General features: G+C 41.8%; 2 protein-coding genes across 2 annotated transcripts; one reads left to right on the forward strand and one right to left on the reverse strand.

Moving 5' to 3' along the window:
* Positions 1-159: 159 nt before the first annotated feature.
* Positions 160-13746, reverse strand: rasip1 (Ras interacting protein 1). The gene is made up of 16 exons (XM_077575592.1): positions 13487-13746; positions 12862-12983; positions 11313-11764; positions 10860-11108; positions 10554-10798; positions 8864-9028; positions 8190-8394; positions 6848-7146; positions 5171-5332; positions 4693-4733; positions 4301-4455; positions 2568-2680; positions 2190-2478; positions 1022-1185; positions 814-955; positions 160-551 (listed from the first exon to the last, which is right to left on the reverse strand). Exons 2-16 carry the CDS (start codon positions 12981-12983, stop codon positions 373-375), a joined length of 2982 nt encoding a protein of 993 aa, XP_077431718.1. The 5' UTR covers positions 13487-13746; the 3' UTR covers positions 160-372.
* A 1215-nt stretch (positions 13747-14961) lies between these two features.
* On the forward strand, positions 14962-16995 carry cox6b2 (cytochrome c oxidase subunit 6B2). The gene is made up of 4 exons (XM_077575603.1): positions 14962-15026; positions 15491-15605; positions 15884-15984; positions 16709-16995. Exons 2-4 carry the CDS (start codon positions 15500-15502, stop codon positions 16760-16762), a joined length of 261 nt encoding a protein of 86 aa, XP_077431729.1. The 5' UTR covers positions 14962-15026; positions 15491-15499; the 3' UTR covers positions 16763-16995.
* The last annotated feature ends 509 nt before the right edge of the window (positions 16996-17504 follow it).

Consider the following 17504-nt stretch of genomic DNA (forward strand, 5'->3'; position numbering starts at 1 on the left):
GATTGGAAGTATGATGGCCTCCTTAGTCAAGTCATTCTACATGCAGACTCATCATTTCAGCTCTGAGGGGGGAATGGGTCCTGCAGCGCCACCTTGTGGGAGCACTTTTGTCTGTCAAAGCCCTGTTTACCAGAGGCCCGTTTTGGAAAAGAGCAAATGCAGATTTAAGACTTTTATTAAAAACAAGTAGTTTTACTTGATACAGTTTCATAATACATTTTAAAGCATTGCTCCAAAGGCTTTTAGGTACAATTTAGGAATAAAACTATGAATTGGAAAAATCTAAACGATTACATAAAATGATATGGAAATGTTTAGAAGTTGGTTTGTTTTATTTTATGCAACATCCATAAATGTTAAATCCAGGCCGGCTTAAAGCCGAGTCCTCTGATTGGCGGGAAGCTCGTCCTGGTCGAGCCCCCACAAGAAGGTGCGGAGACGCGTCACTTCCTTTTGGAGGTCCGGGCTCGGCACCGGCTGGGAAAGATCAAGGCGGGGGGTCTCGTTTGGCAGGATGAGAGGGGGGTGGTCCAAGAAGCTCTCGAATATGTCTAAAATGCCAACAAGTGGAGAGGAAACATAACAAATTGCATTAGTGTATGTATATAAATTCTAGTTGAAGTCAATTCGGTTAGCACTACTGATTCTGTGGGCAGATTGGCATGGCAACAATGGGATGCTGAAATCCGATTGGACAAGAAAATCTCACATTCAAATTTACTGGAAGCAGTGCAGCTAACACAAAATATACAAAACAAATAAACTGTTGGGAGTAAATTAATACAATTTCATAGAGTAGATATGAGAATTTACCTCCGCTTAGCACCGTGCCAGGTGGGGGAGCCCAGGAGGCTGGGGGGGCTCTGCTAGGTCCCAGCTTATAATGAATGAGGAGGTGGTGCAGTTGGGCAGGGCTTAACAAGGCGTGGTCCTCTTGTAAACTCATCCAGGAGGACTAGAAGAGAAAAGCAAAAGTTCCGCAGAGAGATCCGAATGGGCAACGGTGTGAAAATCACATTACCTGGATGAGACGGGTCTTGGGAATGCATAAAAAGTTGACTATGACTGACAGCTTCTTCATGAACTCGGAGGCAATGTCCCCAAGTCCCGCCCCCTGTAACCAGTCCAGGACCAAGTCCAAGTTTGTACGAATCTGCACAGCTCGGGACCACGAAAACAGTCCATCTTTGGAAAAATACAACAGGAAGTAAAATAAAAAATACAAAAAAAAGGCATTCTTGGATGTCAGTTCACTTCAATCCATGTATCATTTGTTGTTTCCATTTTCAATTGGAAATCAATGGAAGAGTATTTTGTTATTGTTTTATCTAAAACAAAAATGACAATAAAAAAAAAAAAGTAGGCTCACATCAAGTATACAAACTTGAAAAACAACCGGACTAGGTTTGATTTTAATATTTAATTGTTTGTGTTTACGTGAGCTTGAAGTTTTGTAAGTAGCATTAGCAAACATGTTAGCTTGTTAGCTGCCACAGTCAGACAGGAATATATATACACAGTTTCTCGGATAGAATTGCACAATGGTTGGAAGAAGAATGAAACTGAATTCAATGATGTCAACAAACTAGCTAATAAGCTAATGTAGCCTTAGTAATGCTTTTAGCCACGCCCCAAAAGTCAGGAACACAAGAAATGGTGGAACAATTTAATGCTAGATCTCCACTGGAGCTCTGACTCCGACACCCAAAATATACGTTTGCTATTCACGTTAACAAGCGAGTACCAAATGAACTTGAATTGGTTACTTATTGTAGTTTTCCGAAAAACGTTTCATAGTCCAACAAATAAAAAATCCAACTGCCAATTACAAAGCCTCATTCTGTCACCTATTTCAAGACGTAACTAAGTATTGAATTGATACGATGAGCAGCGTTAACCTATGCTAGCTAGCTAAGCTAACCAATCATCTCTGGGCCGTCGTTCCGGATGCCAAAACAAAAACTAACTATGATGTGAAATTCCAAAACTATTACTGAATAACACTGTGAAATCAAATGTATGTAAGCTCTGACTTTACAAAGACTTTGAACTCAAATTCAGATGTGTGGCCCATTTTTCCATTTTGTATTCTTGATTTGAGCCTAAAATTCAAATGTGAAAAATCTTGTTAGTTTTTTTTCTTCATCATCTTTTGGTATCCAATTGCCAAACGGAATTAGATATCTCACCTCTCTCCAACAAGGTGTTGAGCAACGAGGTGTTGGTGAAGAAGAAGAGGTAGCCGAAGGTTTGGGAGGTGAGCGGCGGCGAAAGGCAAGCTTCCCGGGAGAGCGTCAGGGAAGAGCGGTACACTTCCACCAGCCCGGCCACTTTGGGCGGCAGGGCGGACACGTCGTCCGCTTCCCGCTCTCCTTTCCCCTCGCCCTCCGCTCCCGCCGCTCCATCCTTTCCCTTGTCTTTCTCCTCTCTGGAGAAAGGGTTGGTGTCCAGCAGGGCGGGAAGAAGCGAGTAGAGGGTCTTGCGGACAGGGACGAACAGGAAGCGGCTTGATTTGGATCACGGTGCAAGGCGGACGGATGATGTCGGCGGCGGGTGTGGCGCTTTACCTTGGTGAGGTGATAGACGCACTGCTGGAAGGTGTGCATGATGACCTCATCCAGTTGAGCAAGAGCTTCTGAGCATGTGTCCATGTCGGCCGTCAGCACCGGGTCCCCCGGGGCTGGATTCGTAACAAGCATGAGGATGGATTTGAAAAGGAGAAATTCATCATGACATCAGCTATAGGCGTGATGTTGACAAAAAAAAAAAACGACTTTGCCAATGATGTACTTGGCACGAATCAAGTTTGGTGTGGATCCAGGACTGGCATTTTTGCTGACATTCATATTTTGACATTTGTCATTGAATAATGCATAAATGGTAATGACAAACAGGCATATGAAAGCGTGTTGGCCTTCTGGGCTCTACTGAGTGTCACTCATGTTTGAGTCTTTCGGCAGTTAGTCCGATGACGCAATAAGCCACGATTCAACCTCATAATTCGAACATCCTAAATCAGGGGTGTCAAAGACATTTTTGTCGCGGGCCACATCGTAGTTATGAAAGCATGCACGGCGGGTATATAAAGTCTACACACCCCTCTTTAAATGCCATTTTTTTTGTGGTGTAAAACAATTAGAACAAGATAAATCATTTAAAAACGTTTTCCGTCATTAATGAATTTGATTTTTTTTTTTTTTTTATAAGAGGGAGAGGAGAGTAAGTCAAGTGTGCACACCCTCTTATAATTGTGACGCTTCACTGTAGGTCTGGTGTTCATTTGGTGACGAGCAGTGTTGTGTCTGCGTCAAATATACCTTTTGGAATTATAGTCAAAAAGTTCAACCTTGGCTTCATTGGACCGTGTCAAAATCTTCCAAACACATGTGGGGAAATTGTTTTATGTAGAGGGAATTATGAATAGTTATGTTAGCATAAAACTTTCAGACTTCTAACCTTGCCAGCAAGATGAATTTCCGCGGTATTTGTGAGTTCACCAACTCCGGAGAATACATTTTGTACCGCTACTGCTGATACGTTTGCAGCCGACATTTTTTCGGTCAGACCAATCAGGCATTCTTTAGGGCGGGACGAAACCAATAAGCGCCGATGGCGGGGGGGGTGTGGGAGGGGAACAAACAAACCTAACAGACAAATGGACGTGGCAATTAATTCTGTTCCAACAGAATTACTTACCGTTTCCTTGTTGAATTTGAAAAGCGAGAGGTGCTTCACGCATTTTTATCTGAGAAAGATGTTCGCCCCCCCCCCCCTCCCTAAATAAAACGAGACGTTTTCATCCGTTGCGTCGATTGGTCAAAACAAACATGCCAAGATGCCGCATCGTCCAATAAGTTTGAAGCATTGTACAGCAAGTCCCTCCTTTCCCGAACGGATCTGCCGTGTGAAGTCCCAGATTGATAATGTGAAGAACTCCCTCGAGTGAATCACAATTATCAATCTGGCTTGAAAGCAAAAATTAATTTCAGGAAGAGCCTACTCGAACATCTAAATGTATTTGGGATTAATCCAGTCCTTCTCAACTAGTGGGGCTGGCATTTTTTATTTTTATTTTTTGGTACTTGAATAGAGTGTAGTTGCGCATCCACTACAGTAGGTGGCGACTGAAAAAACAAAACGCTAATGAATTAATTTTTTATTATTAATTTGTTATTTTTTTATTGTTAATAATACAATGTTATGCGTACCTATGAAATAAAATAAAATTATAAAATTTCTAAGCACATTCCAGTTATAAGCAGGTGTTTACACTTGTGTTAGGTTCTCTGAAGACTCTCACCCTCAAATTCCCACTCTTTCTCCATGTTTTCCACTTTAACCTGGAAGAAGTTGAGGAGCTCGGTGGCGTTGGACATCCAAAACATCAGGGGTCTGAGGTCCGATGACAACTTCTGGACATTGGCTGTGCTAATCTCACTTTCTGGCTCACTGGAACTGGACACAACAGGTAATGCCATTCCCAAATGTAGTTCCTTACATAATTTTGAAACTTGACGGCTTGAATAATAACAGGCCGGGTTATTTTTACCCGACTCAATTTTGCAACTTGCTTTCATCATACCACAAAAATGTAGCGCAGTCATAACAGCGCAAGGACAAATGTATCATGAATCGCTTCGCCGGCGGCGGCTAAATGAAGCAAACATGAGCTTGGAACAAAAATGGTCTTACTTTTGCGTGGGATGCTTATCCCCAAATTCCTTAATGTTATCCTGCAAAGAGATTTGGAGACAGAAGAGAGGAGAGAGAGACATCTCGGCTTAGTGTGGAGGTGGTGGAGCGGCGGCGGCGGCGGCGGCGGGCGGACGGCAGGCAGGCAGGAGTCGGGCCCTGCAGCCAGCAGCATTACGGCACATTTTCCAGCAACACAAGGCAGTGACATCAGCTCATCCCTGCTCGTCTCCATAACTTAGCAGGCCACAATGACGGGCACACGGCATGTCTGCATCTGTCTTAATCACCTCCAACTGCACATTTACCGACAATACCTGCTATCCTTTTCAAACTACAAAAACAAGACCACATCATCCAATGCGATACGCCACTGTTATTATTATTATTATTATTATTATTATTCAATTCTGCAGGTGTGCCTAATAATATGGCCTTTGGGTGTATGTGATCACTGTCCATATTGGATGGGACTTACCCAGACGATGTCTTTGATCTGATTGGCCGCCTTGAGTAATATCTTCGGCGTGAGCGCAGGGTCGAGGTGCTTGGACGCGTGGTCGATCATGATGGACAGCAGATACGCCGGCGCCAAAGGCCCTCCTCCGGAGTCGGGGGAAGAGTTTTTCGATAGTATCTCCTAAAAGGTCAGCGAAAGACACAATCTCGGTCAGGGGTCTGCAACCTACGGCTCTGGAACCATATGTGGCTCTTAAGTACCGCTCCTGTGGCTCCTTGTGGATCGCTAAAAAATAATATTATTATTACATATATTTACATGTTTTTATTTTTTAGATAATATGTTCTATAAAAGAATACATGTTTTTTTTAAAGTAACTAAAAAAAAAATTTTTTTTTTAATTGAATGTGAGAGATGAAGGGCAGATGAAAAAGTTTTTAAAGTTACCTTAAAATGTCCCAAAAGTGACCATAAAATGCCCAAAAGGAAGAGGAAAATAGAAAATTATGATAAAATGTCTCTGGAATTGCCAAAAATGGCAGAGAATTGAATAAAAAGGCAAAAAAGAAAACCTTTAAAAAGTAGCCATAGAATGTTAATGTTAAATATAAAATGTATGGTAATGTAAAACTAAAAAAGAAATGCAGAAAATCCCCATTAAACGTCTTTGGAATTGGCAAAAAAAGTCAGAAAATTGTTGTTGTTTTTAAGGCAGAAAAGAAAACATACAAAAAGTAACTATAAAGTGTCCAAAACCAAAAGAAGAAATCCCGAAAATGACCATAAAATGTTCACAAAATTCCAAAAATGTCAGAAAATTGATTTAAGAAAAGAAAATGCTGAAAAAGTAACCATAACATTTCCAAAAACAAAAGAAGAAATCCCAAAAATGACTGTAAAATATTTACAAAATTGCCAAAAATGTCAGAAATTTGACAGAAAGGTAGAAAAGAAAACATTCAAAACGTAACTATAAAGTGTCTAAAACCAAAAGAAGAAATCCCGAAAATGACCATAAAATGTTCGCAAAATTGCAAAAATGTCAGAAAATTGATTTAAGAAAAGAAAATGCCGAAAAAGTAACCATAACATTTCCAAAAACAAAAGAAGAAATCCCGAAAATGACCATAAAATGCTCACAAAATTCCAAAAATGTCAGAAAATTGATTTAAGAAAAGAAAATGCTGAAAAAGTAACCATAACATTTCCAAAAACAAAAGAAGAAATCCCAAAAATGACTGTAAAATATTTACAAAATTGCCAAAAATGTCAGAAATTTGACAGAAAGGTAGAAAAGAAAACATTCAAAACGTAACTATAAAGTGTCCAAAACCAAAAGAAGAAATCCCGAAAATGACCATAAAATGTTCACAAAATTCCAAAAATGTCAGAAAATTAATTTAAGAAAAGAAAATGCCGAAAAAGTAACCATAACATTTCCAAAAACAAAAGAAGAAATCCCGAAAATGACCATAAAATGCTCACAAAATTCCAAAAATGTCAGAAAATTGATTTAAGAAAAGGCAGAAAAGAAAATGCTGAACAAGTAACCATAAAATTTCCAAAAACAAAAGAAGAAATCCCCATAATTACCATAAAATGTCCACTAAATGGCCAAAATTGTCACAAATGTGACAGAAAGATAAAAAAATCTAAAAATTTATGAAAGGTGACCCATTACTTTTGCACACTCACCTGCAGCAAGACATCAGTATGCCGAGGATGAAACTTGAGAACGGACTCGGTGGATCCCAGGTAGTGCCTCAGCGCCTCCTGCTTGTCCGCCAACCCCGAGGAGCAGCAGGGGTGCGAGCCGTCCGAGTGCCACGGCAAGGTCAATGCCAACGGGGGAGCCGGGGTGACTCGAGGGTCGCGGTACAAGAAGAGGAAGTGGTCACCAAGACCGATGATATCGCCGGGTTTGAGGACGGCCTCCCTGTAAAGAGCCACGCCGTTGTGGGTGACGGCGCCTCCTCGGAAAGGTCGTACCAAGGCTGAAATAACATTAGAGACAGATGAGTGAACGATCAGGATTTTGGAGCCGATAACCGATTAGCGAGTTTGAAAAAACGATAATCGATTCAATCAAAAAATGGACCAATTTATTTTTTTCAACAATTTTTTACTGTACACTCAATTAAGTTAACCCTGGCTGTTTGCAGGGAATTGGGACCGGAACGGCCCACAAATTGATGCCCATTGAAATACATTGGGAAAAATTAAACTCTAGAAATTATCCGCTAAAAAAAACATTTGATACGTGGAAAACGGGCCGAAAAAGACGGCAACATATATAAATGAATACATTTAATAATTTACAAATATTGGAAAATAACTGAAAAACAAATCTAACTGTAAATGCTGAGAAACGTTGGATTATAAACAATAATAGTACAGAACATCCAGAATGAATTAGGTTGTGTTTGCTACTTTGCTTTAACTCATTCACTGCCATTGACGGTTATAGACGTCAAAAATTCATTTGAACTATTTCTATTAGTTTAACATTTTTTTCCCCACTTTTGCTACCAAGAGTATGAAAACCTAGGAAAAAAATATTGTAAATTTAGCACAGATATAAAATTTGTGATAAATCGTTAGTTAACAAGTGAAGTCATGTGATTAATTACAATTAAAAAAATGTAATCGCCTGACGGGCCTAATTTAAAAAAGAAAGAAAAAAAAGGGGGTTATCGCATGATAATTTTATATCTGTTATAAATATACAATAAAAAGTATCTAGGTTTTCATAAAAAAATTTAATGAAATGATTTTTTTTTTTAAACTAATAGAAATAGTTCACATGAATTTTTGACGTCTATAGTCGTTGATGGCAGTGAATGAGTTCATGTTTATTTCACGGATCCGATCAATCATGTGATTGATTGATCGGCAAATTATGATTATAAAATGCAAAATCTCTCTCTCTCTCTCTCTCTCTCTCTCTTTGATTTACTATCAACTTAAGATGATGACGCAACTGAGTTCAGCACTCGCTTGTCGCGCATTGATTGCGTTGTCGTGACGCTGCGTATACCTCGGCCAGCGGGTGTCTCAGGAACGGCAGAATCCCTCCTCACGAGTAAATGCCTGGCCAAGAGGTCAGGTGCGGACAGGAAGGTGTCCACCTTGAGAGGCTTCTTCCCCTTCCTCTCTCTCTCTTTGTCCTTCTCCCGTTCCCTCATTGTGGGCTTTCTCCCAAACACATGCGTATGTCCCGCCATAATGTACAAAACAAAATCCTAAAGAAACCACACAACAGCGGAAAAAGGGTGAGGGACGTCTGGGGGGTCTTCGCAGTTTACATCAAGCCTCCATCAGATATTGAGACCAGCAGAAGGGAGTTGACATTATACAAAGTGTGTCACGGTTTGCTACAAAGACGACCTGTGTGAGGTCATTGTGCAAGATGGCGTGATGTGCGCACCGCCTCTTGTGTTTCGGGAGTGCGCCTTGTCCGGGCTTTGTGCTCGCCTGCAGATGTTTTGAGTGGGACGCTTGGTGGTGAGGTGGAAATGCAGATGGTATGCGGCGATTAAGGGCATGCAGGTATGATGTCATGACCTGGGTGTGAGCACGTGTTTACGCCGCGCCTGGTTTTCTTCATCGGGCCGGTGTTGTGGTCGTGCTTAGGGCGCCCACGTCACTACGCGGGGCTCGTCCCTGGTTACGTGGCTGTTTGGTGAGATAGCATCTGTTAGCGTGTCTTGCCTTGCTCTGGTCGTAACCCTGCAGCAACAGGAAGTAGGGCCGGTCGGTAGGCGGAAGGATCAAACTTTGGGACATCATCTCCAGGTCACAGCTGGAGTAGTCTTTCTCCTCCTCGGGCGCTCGGTGCGTCCATCCGACCTTTGCCTCCGCTTTGGATGCTCTAATCTGAATATGTCAGTGAGACAACCATTTATGGATCATGTTTTTTTGAGCATGTGTTTGTTTATACTTATACATCACATATAAAAAGTCTACACACCCCTGTTCAAATGCCAGTTTTTTCCCCCAAAAATTTTAAATGATTATTTTAACTTATTTGCTCCCAAAAACGTTTAAAAACATTCTTTTTGTTTATGTTTGTTTCATGCTAGAGAATACAGAAGACTTTGATGCAGCCTCTGACCTAAAGTGGTTGCTTAAAGCAATGATAGTTATTACCAAAAAAATGGCCAGCAGGTGGCAGCAGAGTATAAGAGATCACCCACCATAATTTAGCTATATTCTAATGATAATAAAAACAGAAACAGATACAAATATACTTTTTTTCCTGATGACCAAAGATACTCTAATCTTTCTTTTGGTAGGTTCCATGTTTTTATAGCAATAAGAACACAATATTCTGTGGGCCTTACAAAATCAGTCAAAATCCAGTTAAACAGCCGGGAGCGAAGGAGGTTGCTTCAGTGAAAATGGCTGGGAGTGAATGAGTTAAAACCTAAAAAGGGGGAAACGAGTCAGAGAGGCTACAAAGAGGCCATTAGCAAAAATTTAAGCAGCTTCAGGAATTTCTGGCAAGTACTGGCTGTGAATGTACTGTACATGTGATGTCTGGATTATGGGGTCGGGTGTCAAGATGGAAGCTTTATCTTATAAAGAAGACAGAAAAACACCCCCAAACAAATCAGGGAAAGTGTGTTATGGGCCGATGAAACCAAGGTTTATTAATTCTTTGTCCATAATTCCAAAAAGTGTGTATGGCGCACACATGGCACTGCTCATGGTGGCAACATCATGCTTTAGGGCTATTCTTTTTTCAGATGGGTCCTTATTCAAGATGGAGGGAATTCCAAATAACAGGCACTGTTAGCATCGAACTTTGAGGCATCTGCCGTAAAGCAAAAATGTCATAAAAAGCCTACTAAAACATCTGAACTAATCCAGCTTTTGGTGATGTCGCATGACGATGCCTCTCTTTGACACTTCTCCTGACTGATACCTGATGCTTGTTCTGTGAGACGTGACCACAAAAACGTCAGGGAAAGGCCTATCAGAACATCTGGACTTTATTTGGGGTTAATCAGAGGCAATTGAAATGGTGGCGGGTGCGTTCTGACTCCCATTTAACATGAGTTTGAACGTGATTGGTTCATTGTGAACACAGCCAGACAGATCCCCAGTTGTCAGAGGGTGTGCACACTTGTGCAACCATATTATTTCTTTTTTTTTCTTTTTTTTTTACTTCCATCTTTAAAAGCTCACTTTTGTTGTTGCTGATCCTGATTGCGTGTCATGAAACTCAGAAGACAGTGGACATTACCGCCCCCTACAGGACGCTCTACAGCTTTACAGTACTAGTGTGTAATTGTTTAGAATTTGGTTCTCTAATGGATCCCTCTAAAATGAACCAGACGAAAACATTACACTTTAAATCATTTCTGGATAACGCGACTCTGAATGCTCTTACTCTCACCTCCCCTTGCTGCGGGTGGATCATGCTGACGATATTTTTCCTGTCCTGCGCCACTCCGTTGTTGTTGCCGGGCCGGTTGCCGCCTCCACGCGGGTCATTGGTCACATGGTTGCCTTGGCGGCGCCTCAGGCTGAGGTTCATGTCGCTGATGCTCCTCCTGAGCTCCGAGTTCCTTCCTCGGTGGCCGCGCTCGCCCTCCTCCGCCGCGCCGCCTGACGACATCCTGCTTCGCCTCCAGCGCACACCTGTTGGCCAGACGGTCCGAGGATGAGGATGATGAGGATGGCTCCGACGGCCTCGGCGTACCTTGGTAGCTCTCGCCCTCCCTCTCCCGCTCCTTCTCCTCTCTTTCGTAGTCTTCCTTCCTCTGAATTTCAAAGCGCCGCTCGAACCCGTCCTTGGGCCGCCACATGTCCGCCAACAACAAGGGGCACTCCCAGGGGGCTACATTTCTCCGACACTCCGTCTCCCACTTGAGAGCTCCATCTGGCTGCTGGATGGGTTTTCCGATGACATCACACAGCAGGAAGTCCTCTGGGATGTGTTTCTGGAGAACTGGAAGGTAACGGAGGTGCTGTTTCGGTTTACATAATATGTCAAAGGTGCGACTGAGTTGCTCTGTCACAACATTCACAACTCCGAAAATGAAATGTGAAATTTCACATGCCAGTGACGGCTATAGACGTCAAAGATCCGTTTTAGCTGAGCTGGCAGTGAATGCGTTAATGGATCATAGCAAAAGTATTTCCTCTCTCGTACCTGTTTCATCCGTCTCCTCCCGCTCTCTCTCAGTGTAGCGAGTGATAACCTGAGCGATGAGCTGACTGGCCGTAGAGTGAACATTGGCCAGCAGGGAGCGATAGTTAGCGCCGCTGGATAGCGCGTCCCCGTAGATCTTGATCAAGCCCGGGGCCGAAGAAGAAGTCGGGGGTACATAATGGTGGGTGGAGGACACCCCCGAGTGGGCCCAAAGCTCTCTCTCCCTCTCCCCCACCGCCCGGTCCCGGTCGCTGTTTGAGCGCCCCCGCAGGAATAGGTGGGAAAGGCGCTTGGTGCGCGACTGGGGCGCAGCGGGCCGAGGCCTGAGGAAGGCCGGGGAAGGAGCCGGCGACGGGTTCGGGGAAGCCAGCGAGGGAGTTGAGTTAGAAAGGGAAGAGGAAGGAATGGAGGCAGCCTCGTGGAGGGAGGCCGCGTCGGAGCTGGTGGTCGACCTGGAAGCGACACGGGAGGGGAGGAGGAAGACGCGAGTCAGCTGTGAAATATGACTGACTAACAACAAAGCCCAAAATAAAACGGGCAAGGCTGCCAACGGGGGGAAGGATACACTGGAAGTGACAGTGGACCGGTGTGGTGATCTGGCAACCGTCCCCGGCTGATTTGGGGCCAAGAAACGGGGTGCCACCTGGACTGGTTGCCAGTCAGTCGCAGGACATAAACAAGAGTCTTCTAACAATGAATGCATGTTTATGGAGAGACAAACGATATTACAAGTGAGAACCCGGAGCGCCTGATCTTGAGGCAGGATTACAAACGGGCATTTGGCTCCAGAAAATAAATCCCTGGCACAGTTTGGCTTTAGCCACAGCTGCTTCTTTTCTACCTGTTTATAAGTTTATCCTTTTTTTTGGTGGTGTGCCATTTATTGTCCGTTTATAAACGCCCTGCCATTGGCTGGCGACAAGTCCGGGTTTTACGCTGCCTCTCGCCCAAATTTAGCTAAGATAGCCTCCAGCTCACAACGATATAGAAAATGGATGGATAAATCAAATGTCTTGATTTCTTGAACATTTCTTGACAATGATATCCGATATGTGAGCTCACTAGTCGAAACATGACATTCTGATTGATATCACATTTGTGGAATATGAGTTATGAAGCAAAATCTCAAGAGAGCGGCCATTTTGTTACTTGCTGTCGACCGAAGATGACATCACAGTTGCTCAGGCACAGCCTACCTGTTTTCTGAAGCTGAGCTGTGATTGGTCGTTACCTGAGACCTGAGCAACTATGATGTCATTTTCACTCGGCAGCAAGTGGCAAAATGGCCGCCCCAAGATGGATTAAAAACAGCAGGATTTTGCTGCTTAACTCGTATATTCCACTAACGCAATATTAACCAGAATACCATTTTTATACTGCATAGAACGTGTTTTTGTCAAGAATTTTTGTGGAGGTTGACTTCCCCTTTAATAAAGGTTGGGCCCACCAAGTTGCACGGCGAAACACATTTAGCCAAATTCTCAATTCAGTTAGCAATAACGGGCGGTTAATAGAAAAGAAGGCAATGAAAAAGCCTCAGTGGACTCACTTGACAGAGACGGCGCTGGGCCAGCGACGCCCCAGCTTTGCAAAATGTTTCCTGGGGGAATTGATCCAAAGACCTACTGGGAAATGGAGCTTTCTGACACGAGGACTGCCTGACCCCTCCATCTGACACGCAAACACGGACAGAAACGACAGTCAAAGATAGGCAAATCCTCAAAATGCCATATTTGCGCCCGGATACTGCGTGACGGCGCGTCACCAGTGCCAGAAATGAAACAATATAACAATAGGATGATGTCACCGTCAAGATATATATCAACAGGATGAACACACTGTAAGTTGTCAACATGTGGAAATCAACCCAAATGCAGTTCCTGAAAAATACAACATTTTAAACAGGAAGCATCCTTTTGTTGGATTCGGGTTCAGCTGGAAGGGATGTGTCCCCACTAGAAAGCCATTTGGCCGCCATTTTCTCCAATTCCCCAACAAAATACATTCCAATGACGTATTTCAAAGCATTTGTTATAACATCTTAAGCTTGAGTGAATTGTATTTGCTATTCGACAGAAAAAGACATTTTAAATGATCATTCTGTCTAAAATGTACAATAATCCCAACAACGAGAACTTTAAAACAATGTGGTCTAAAAATGATTCTATACTCACCCACAGGAGCTTCTGATCCTTGTGTAGTTTTATGAGTACCCTAAAAACAAATACGCAGTTCAAAGTAATCTAACAATCCTCAGTATTTTCCTTTCCCTGTGATGAAATTCCATTTTTTTTCTCCCGCACCGTCACACATCTACGCGTGCGCTTCTCGAACTCCTGCCATCCATGAAAACCGTCTTCTTCTCAGCATAAATGACTTTTGAATTGACTTTTTCCCCCGACACACTTTGACAAGCTACGCTGGTTGTGCGCAGCCCTCGGCCTCTCTGAGTCTATAGATAGAGAAACAGGCCCATTGTTCTAAGTGACAGAATTTCCTTCCTTTGCAGTGGACAACACCTACATCCTGACTGAGAGCGGGAGGGAAGGAACAACTACTATGAAAGCGGGAAAAAATGGGAACAGTCACTTGGACCTCAATTTTAATGTTTGAGGGTAATTGGAGGTGACATTCAACATTGGACATTTTCACTTGTTTGCTGTTTGAAAGATGATGAGGGGGAAGTCATACAGAGCAAGACAAGACGTTGGAGGTAGAAACCTGTGACCTTTGAAGTAGAAAGCAGATTATCGTTGAGTCCCAGTACCAGGGTCTGGTTCCTCCACGATCCACATTGCGAGGATCATAATAGCGGCATGTGCTTCTTCCAGGTTCTGCACTCTTTATGGCAGACCTGGGCAAAGTACGGCCCGGCGGCCACATCCGGCCCGCCCACAGTCTCTGACTCGGCTTCACAGTGGTCAGGAAGTCAAAATAAAACATAAAATATTGTTTGTGGTGCTTTTATTTTGAAAGTTGTGCATTTATTTTAAGTTGTTTCAAGCGAGATAGCGAGCAAGAGCTATGATTCGTTTGTACGGATTTCTAATTTAACTCGTTCACTGCCATTGACGGTTATAAACGTAAAAAAAAAATCATTCAAATTTTTCAATTAGTTTAACTTTTTTTTCTACTTTTGATAACAAGACTATGAAAACCTAGATTTTTTTTTAATTGCACATTTAGAACAGATATAACATTTGTGGTTAATCGTGAGTTAACTATTGAATTCATGCGATTAATTACGATAAAAAATGTAAGCGCCTGACGCCCTTAATGTTTAATAATCATCTCGTCAGGCGATTACAATTTTTAATTGAGAGCATTCCGGTAGTGTGAACTGAGAACATTTCACTTATATGGTAAAGTACAGAGCCACTCTGGTTCACATATGAGCAAAAAAAAAAAAAGTTACTTGTGTGGAGAGCATCAGTAGTTGGTGTGAGCGCATTTAGGCTATATGGAAAAAAAGTAGCGCACGTGAAAGAGTTTCACTAGTGAATTTAGAAGCAATTTACACTTATGTATTTTTTTTTTGAAGCAATTCACACTTGTGTATTTTTTTTAAGAAGCAATTCCCACTTGTGTTGTTTTTAAGTCATTTATTTATTTACTTATTTCTTTATTTCCCCCCGACCTTCTTTCCCAGCATGCTGTGCGCGCAGAACAGGAAGGACATCTTTCCGGAGAGGACGCAGCTGAAAAGCAGTCAAGGTTAGCTCCTTCGCTTTCAAATATGCCTCTTTCTGCACACATTTGGTCTCTAAAATGTGCCACTAAATATTGCAGAGATTAGTTGCAGTTTATGTTGAACTGATATGTCCATTCTGCTCGAAGATATAGAAAGAGCTTATGAGTTAGCATCTCTCTATGCGTTAGCATTCCCCTCGGCTAACCATGCTAACTCGCGAGCTTATTATTCATTCAAATGCGTATCGCTTTTACTTCTAAACTAAGCATTCTGTTGCGTTTCATGTTGTTTTTTTTATCCATAAACTAATGGCGAACCTTGACCGAGTGTTGTCAGTCGTAATTAATCATCGCTTGGTGATTTATTTATATCATTAGCTGGCTAACGTAAGGCTTTAAGCCGAGGTCATGACGAAGCTTGCTTATTTTCTCCACTTTGAATGCATCCTGGGTCTTGCCGAACTGACGTGTAAACATCATATCCGAAGCCCGCAAACATGTCTGAGACAATTGAGGAGAAGATCCAGAACTACACGACGGCGCCCTTCGACGCCCGCTTCCCCAACACCAACCAGACCCGCAACTGCTACCAGAACTACTTGGGTGAGCCGAGGCACAATTTGGCCATATTTATATAATGACACTGTCAGAAGTTAATTGTGTGGAGATGAATTTTGGATTGGTTTTCATATTGCATGCTTTTAAACGCACTGTCTGAAAATGGTTGCAAGTCTGACCTTCACATGATCAAATGACTAACTTATTGGTTTTAACTCTACTCATCCTTATTTATGTCGCGCTTTCACAACAGCTGCAGTTGTAACAGTTGAATTGATTAAAATGAATGTAATAATAAAAATGATCTCCTTTTTTGTGTGCAGACTTCCACAGGTGCAACAAATCCCTGTCAGCCAAAGACCAGGATATTTATCCCTGCACGTGGTACAAGAGGGTTTACAAAAGTCTTTGTCCCATAAGTTGGGTAAGGTGGATTTTGATATATATATTTTTTTAAAGAGGCTTACTTAATCATTTTTGGTCACTATGTTGTCATCACGTTTATATGTCTTTGTCCATTTGTTTTCATATGAATGAGTAGTATGGCGACACTGGAAAAAAAAAGGCTTTAAAAGCTATAATATTGTGAGAATTGTTGAAGTTGTAATGTGAAAAATGTCACAAGAAGCTTTAGTAATATAAGGAAAACGTTACAAAATATTTTTAGATTAGAAAAAATATGCAGTTGTTAAGGAGAATAGTCATGAGGAACAAATATGAGAAAATATAGTGTGGGGAAAAAATAAAGAATTAAGTTGTAATATTAGGTTATTACACAGAGGGAGTTATAACAAGATTTTATTTTTTTAATATTGTCATATTATAAAACAGTCACACTATTCAATTGTTATTTCTCCAATAAATGTTAAATATTTCCCAAAAATTGCAGTTATAAAGATAAAACAGATCATACTTCACAATATTTCCTTTTACATTAAGTTTGTAATGTTTTAGTTTTTTACATTATTGTAATATTACCATTTTACAAGAACAAAAGGTAGGTATATTGTTATATAGAGATTTTGTTTCCCCATTTAAAAACTGCAATATTGTAAGAACAAAATATACCGTGTATGCACGAATGTCAAAATTCATACACAAATGTTGTATATTACAATATTAATGATTTGCTGTCATGCCTCCTGCAGGTTTCCAGATGGGACGACCAGATGGAGAACGGATCTTTTGCCGGAAAGATCTAAAATGTGACCGCTGTTGTCCGTCAATAATTTGTTAGGGTTCCCTCTGCAATGTTGTGAAGAGCATCTTCAACAGCCCCCACATTATCAACCATCAACTTTAATGGAGTTAACTGTTGTTAATTTAAGCTTCAAACGCACGACTTTGTAACCTGCTCGTCCAGGTCTAAGGTGTGTGTTTGCCCCAATATGTAAATGTTGGCATTGTTGATTCAATAAAGGCAGTGCCCATTTAATATGGTCTTTTGTAATATTTGTCATTCAGCGTCTGCAAATACTCATCCTAATTATTACAATAATGCGTTTTATTACCGTTTTTATAGTCATCAGGTCATCAGTTATTGCGAAAGTTGAGAATTACGCATTTGTTGGTGGTGACGGCACCCTGTCATGTTTTCATTATTGGAATTGTAATGTCACATGTCGACCACACGGTGTCACTGTTGGATAGTTTTTCATTCGCCATACCCGGTAAGATTGCTCTTTTATTTATTTTTTCCTAGTAGTAAACCTACGTGCACTAAAGCGCCACTGATGAAGCTATTACAAACCTTAAGTTCCACCACTTACGCTTTATAAAGTTAAAAGGAGTTTTAAACAGGCTAGTTACATAAACTCCTCTCTCAGCACATGCTCCAAACTATGCTTGATAGGTCTTGACAAGTCGAGTGTGTTTATTCAGTGCCTGCAAATCCACTGCATTTCTAGTTTGCTACATCGCCCCCTCTTGGCCGTTGTGACTAAA

This window comes from Vanacampus margaritifer, chromosome 9 (genome assembly GCF_051991255.1).
Source record: "Vanacampus margaritifer isolate UIUO_Vmar chromosome 9, RoL_Vmar_1.0, whole genome shotgun sequence".
In the NCBI taxonomy this organism is placed as follows: domain Eukaryota; kingdom Metazoa; phylum Chordata; class Actinopteri; order Syngnathiformes; family Syngnathidae; genus Vanacampus; species Vanacampus margaritifer.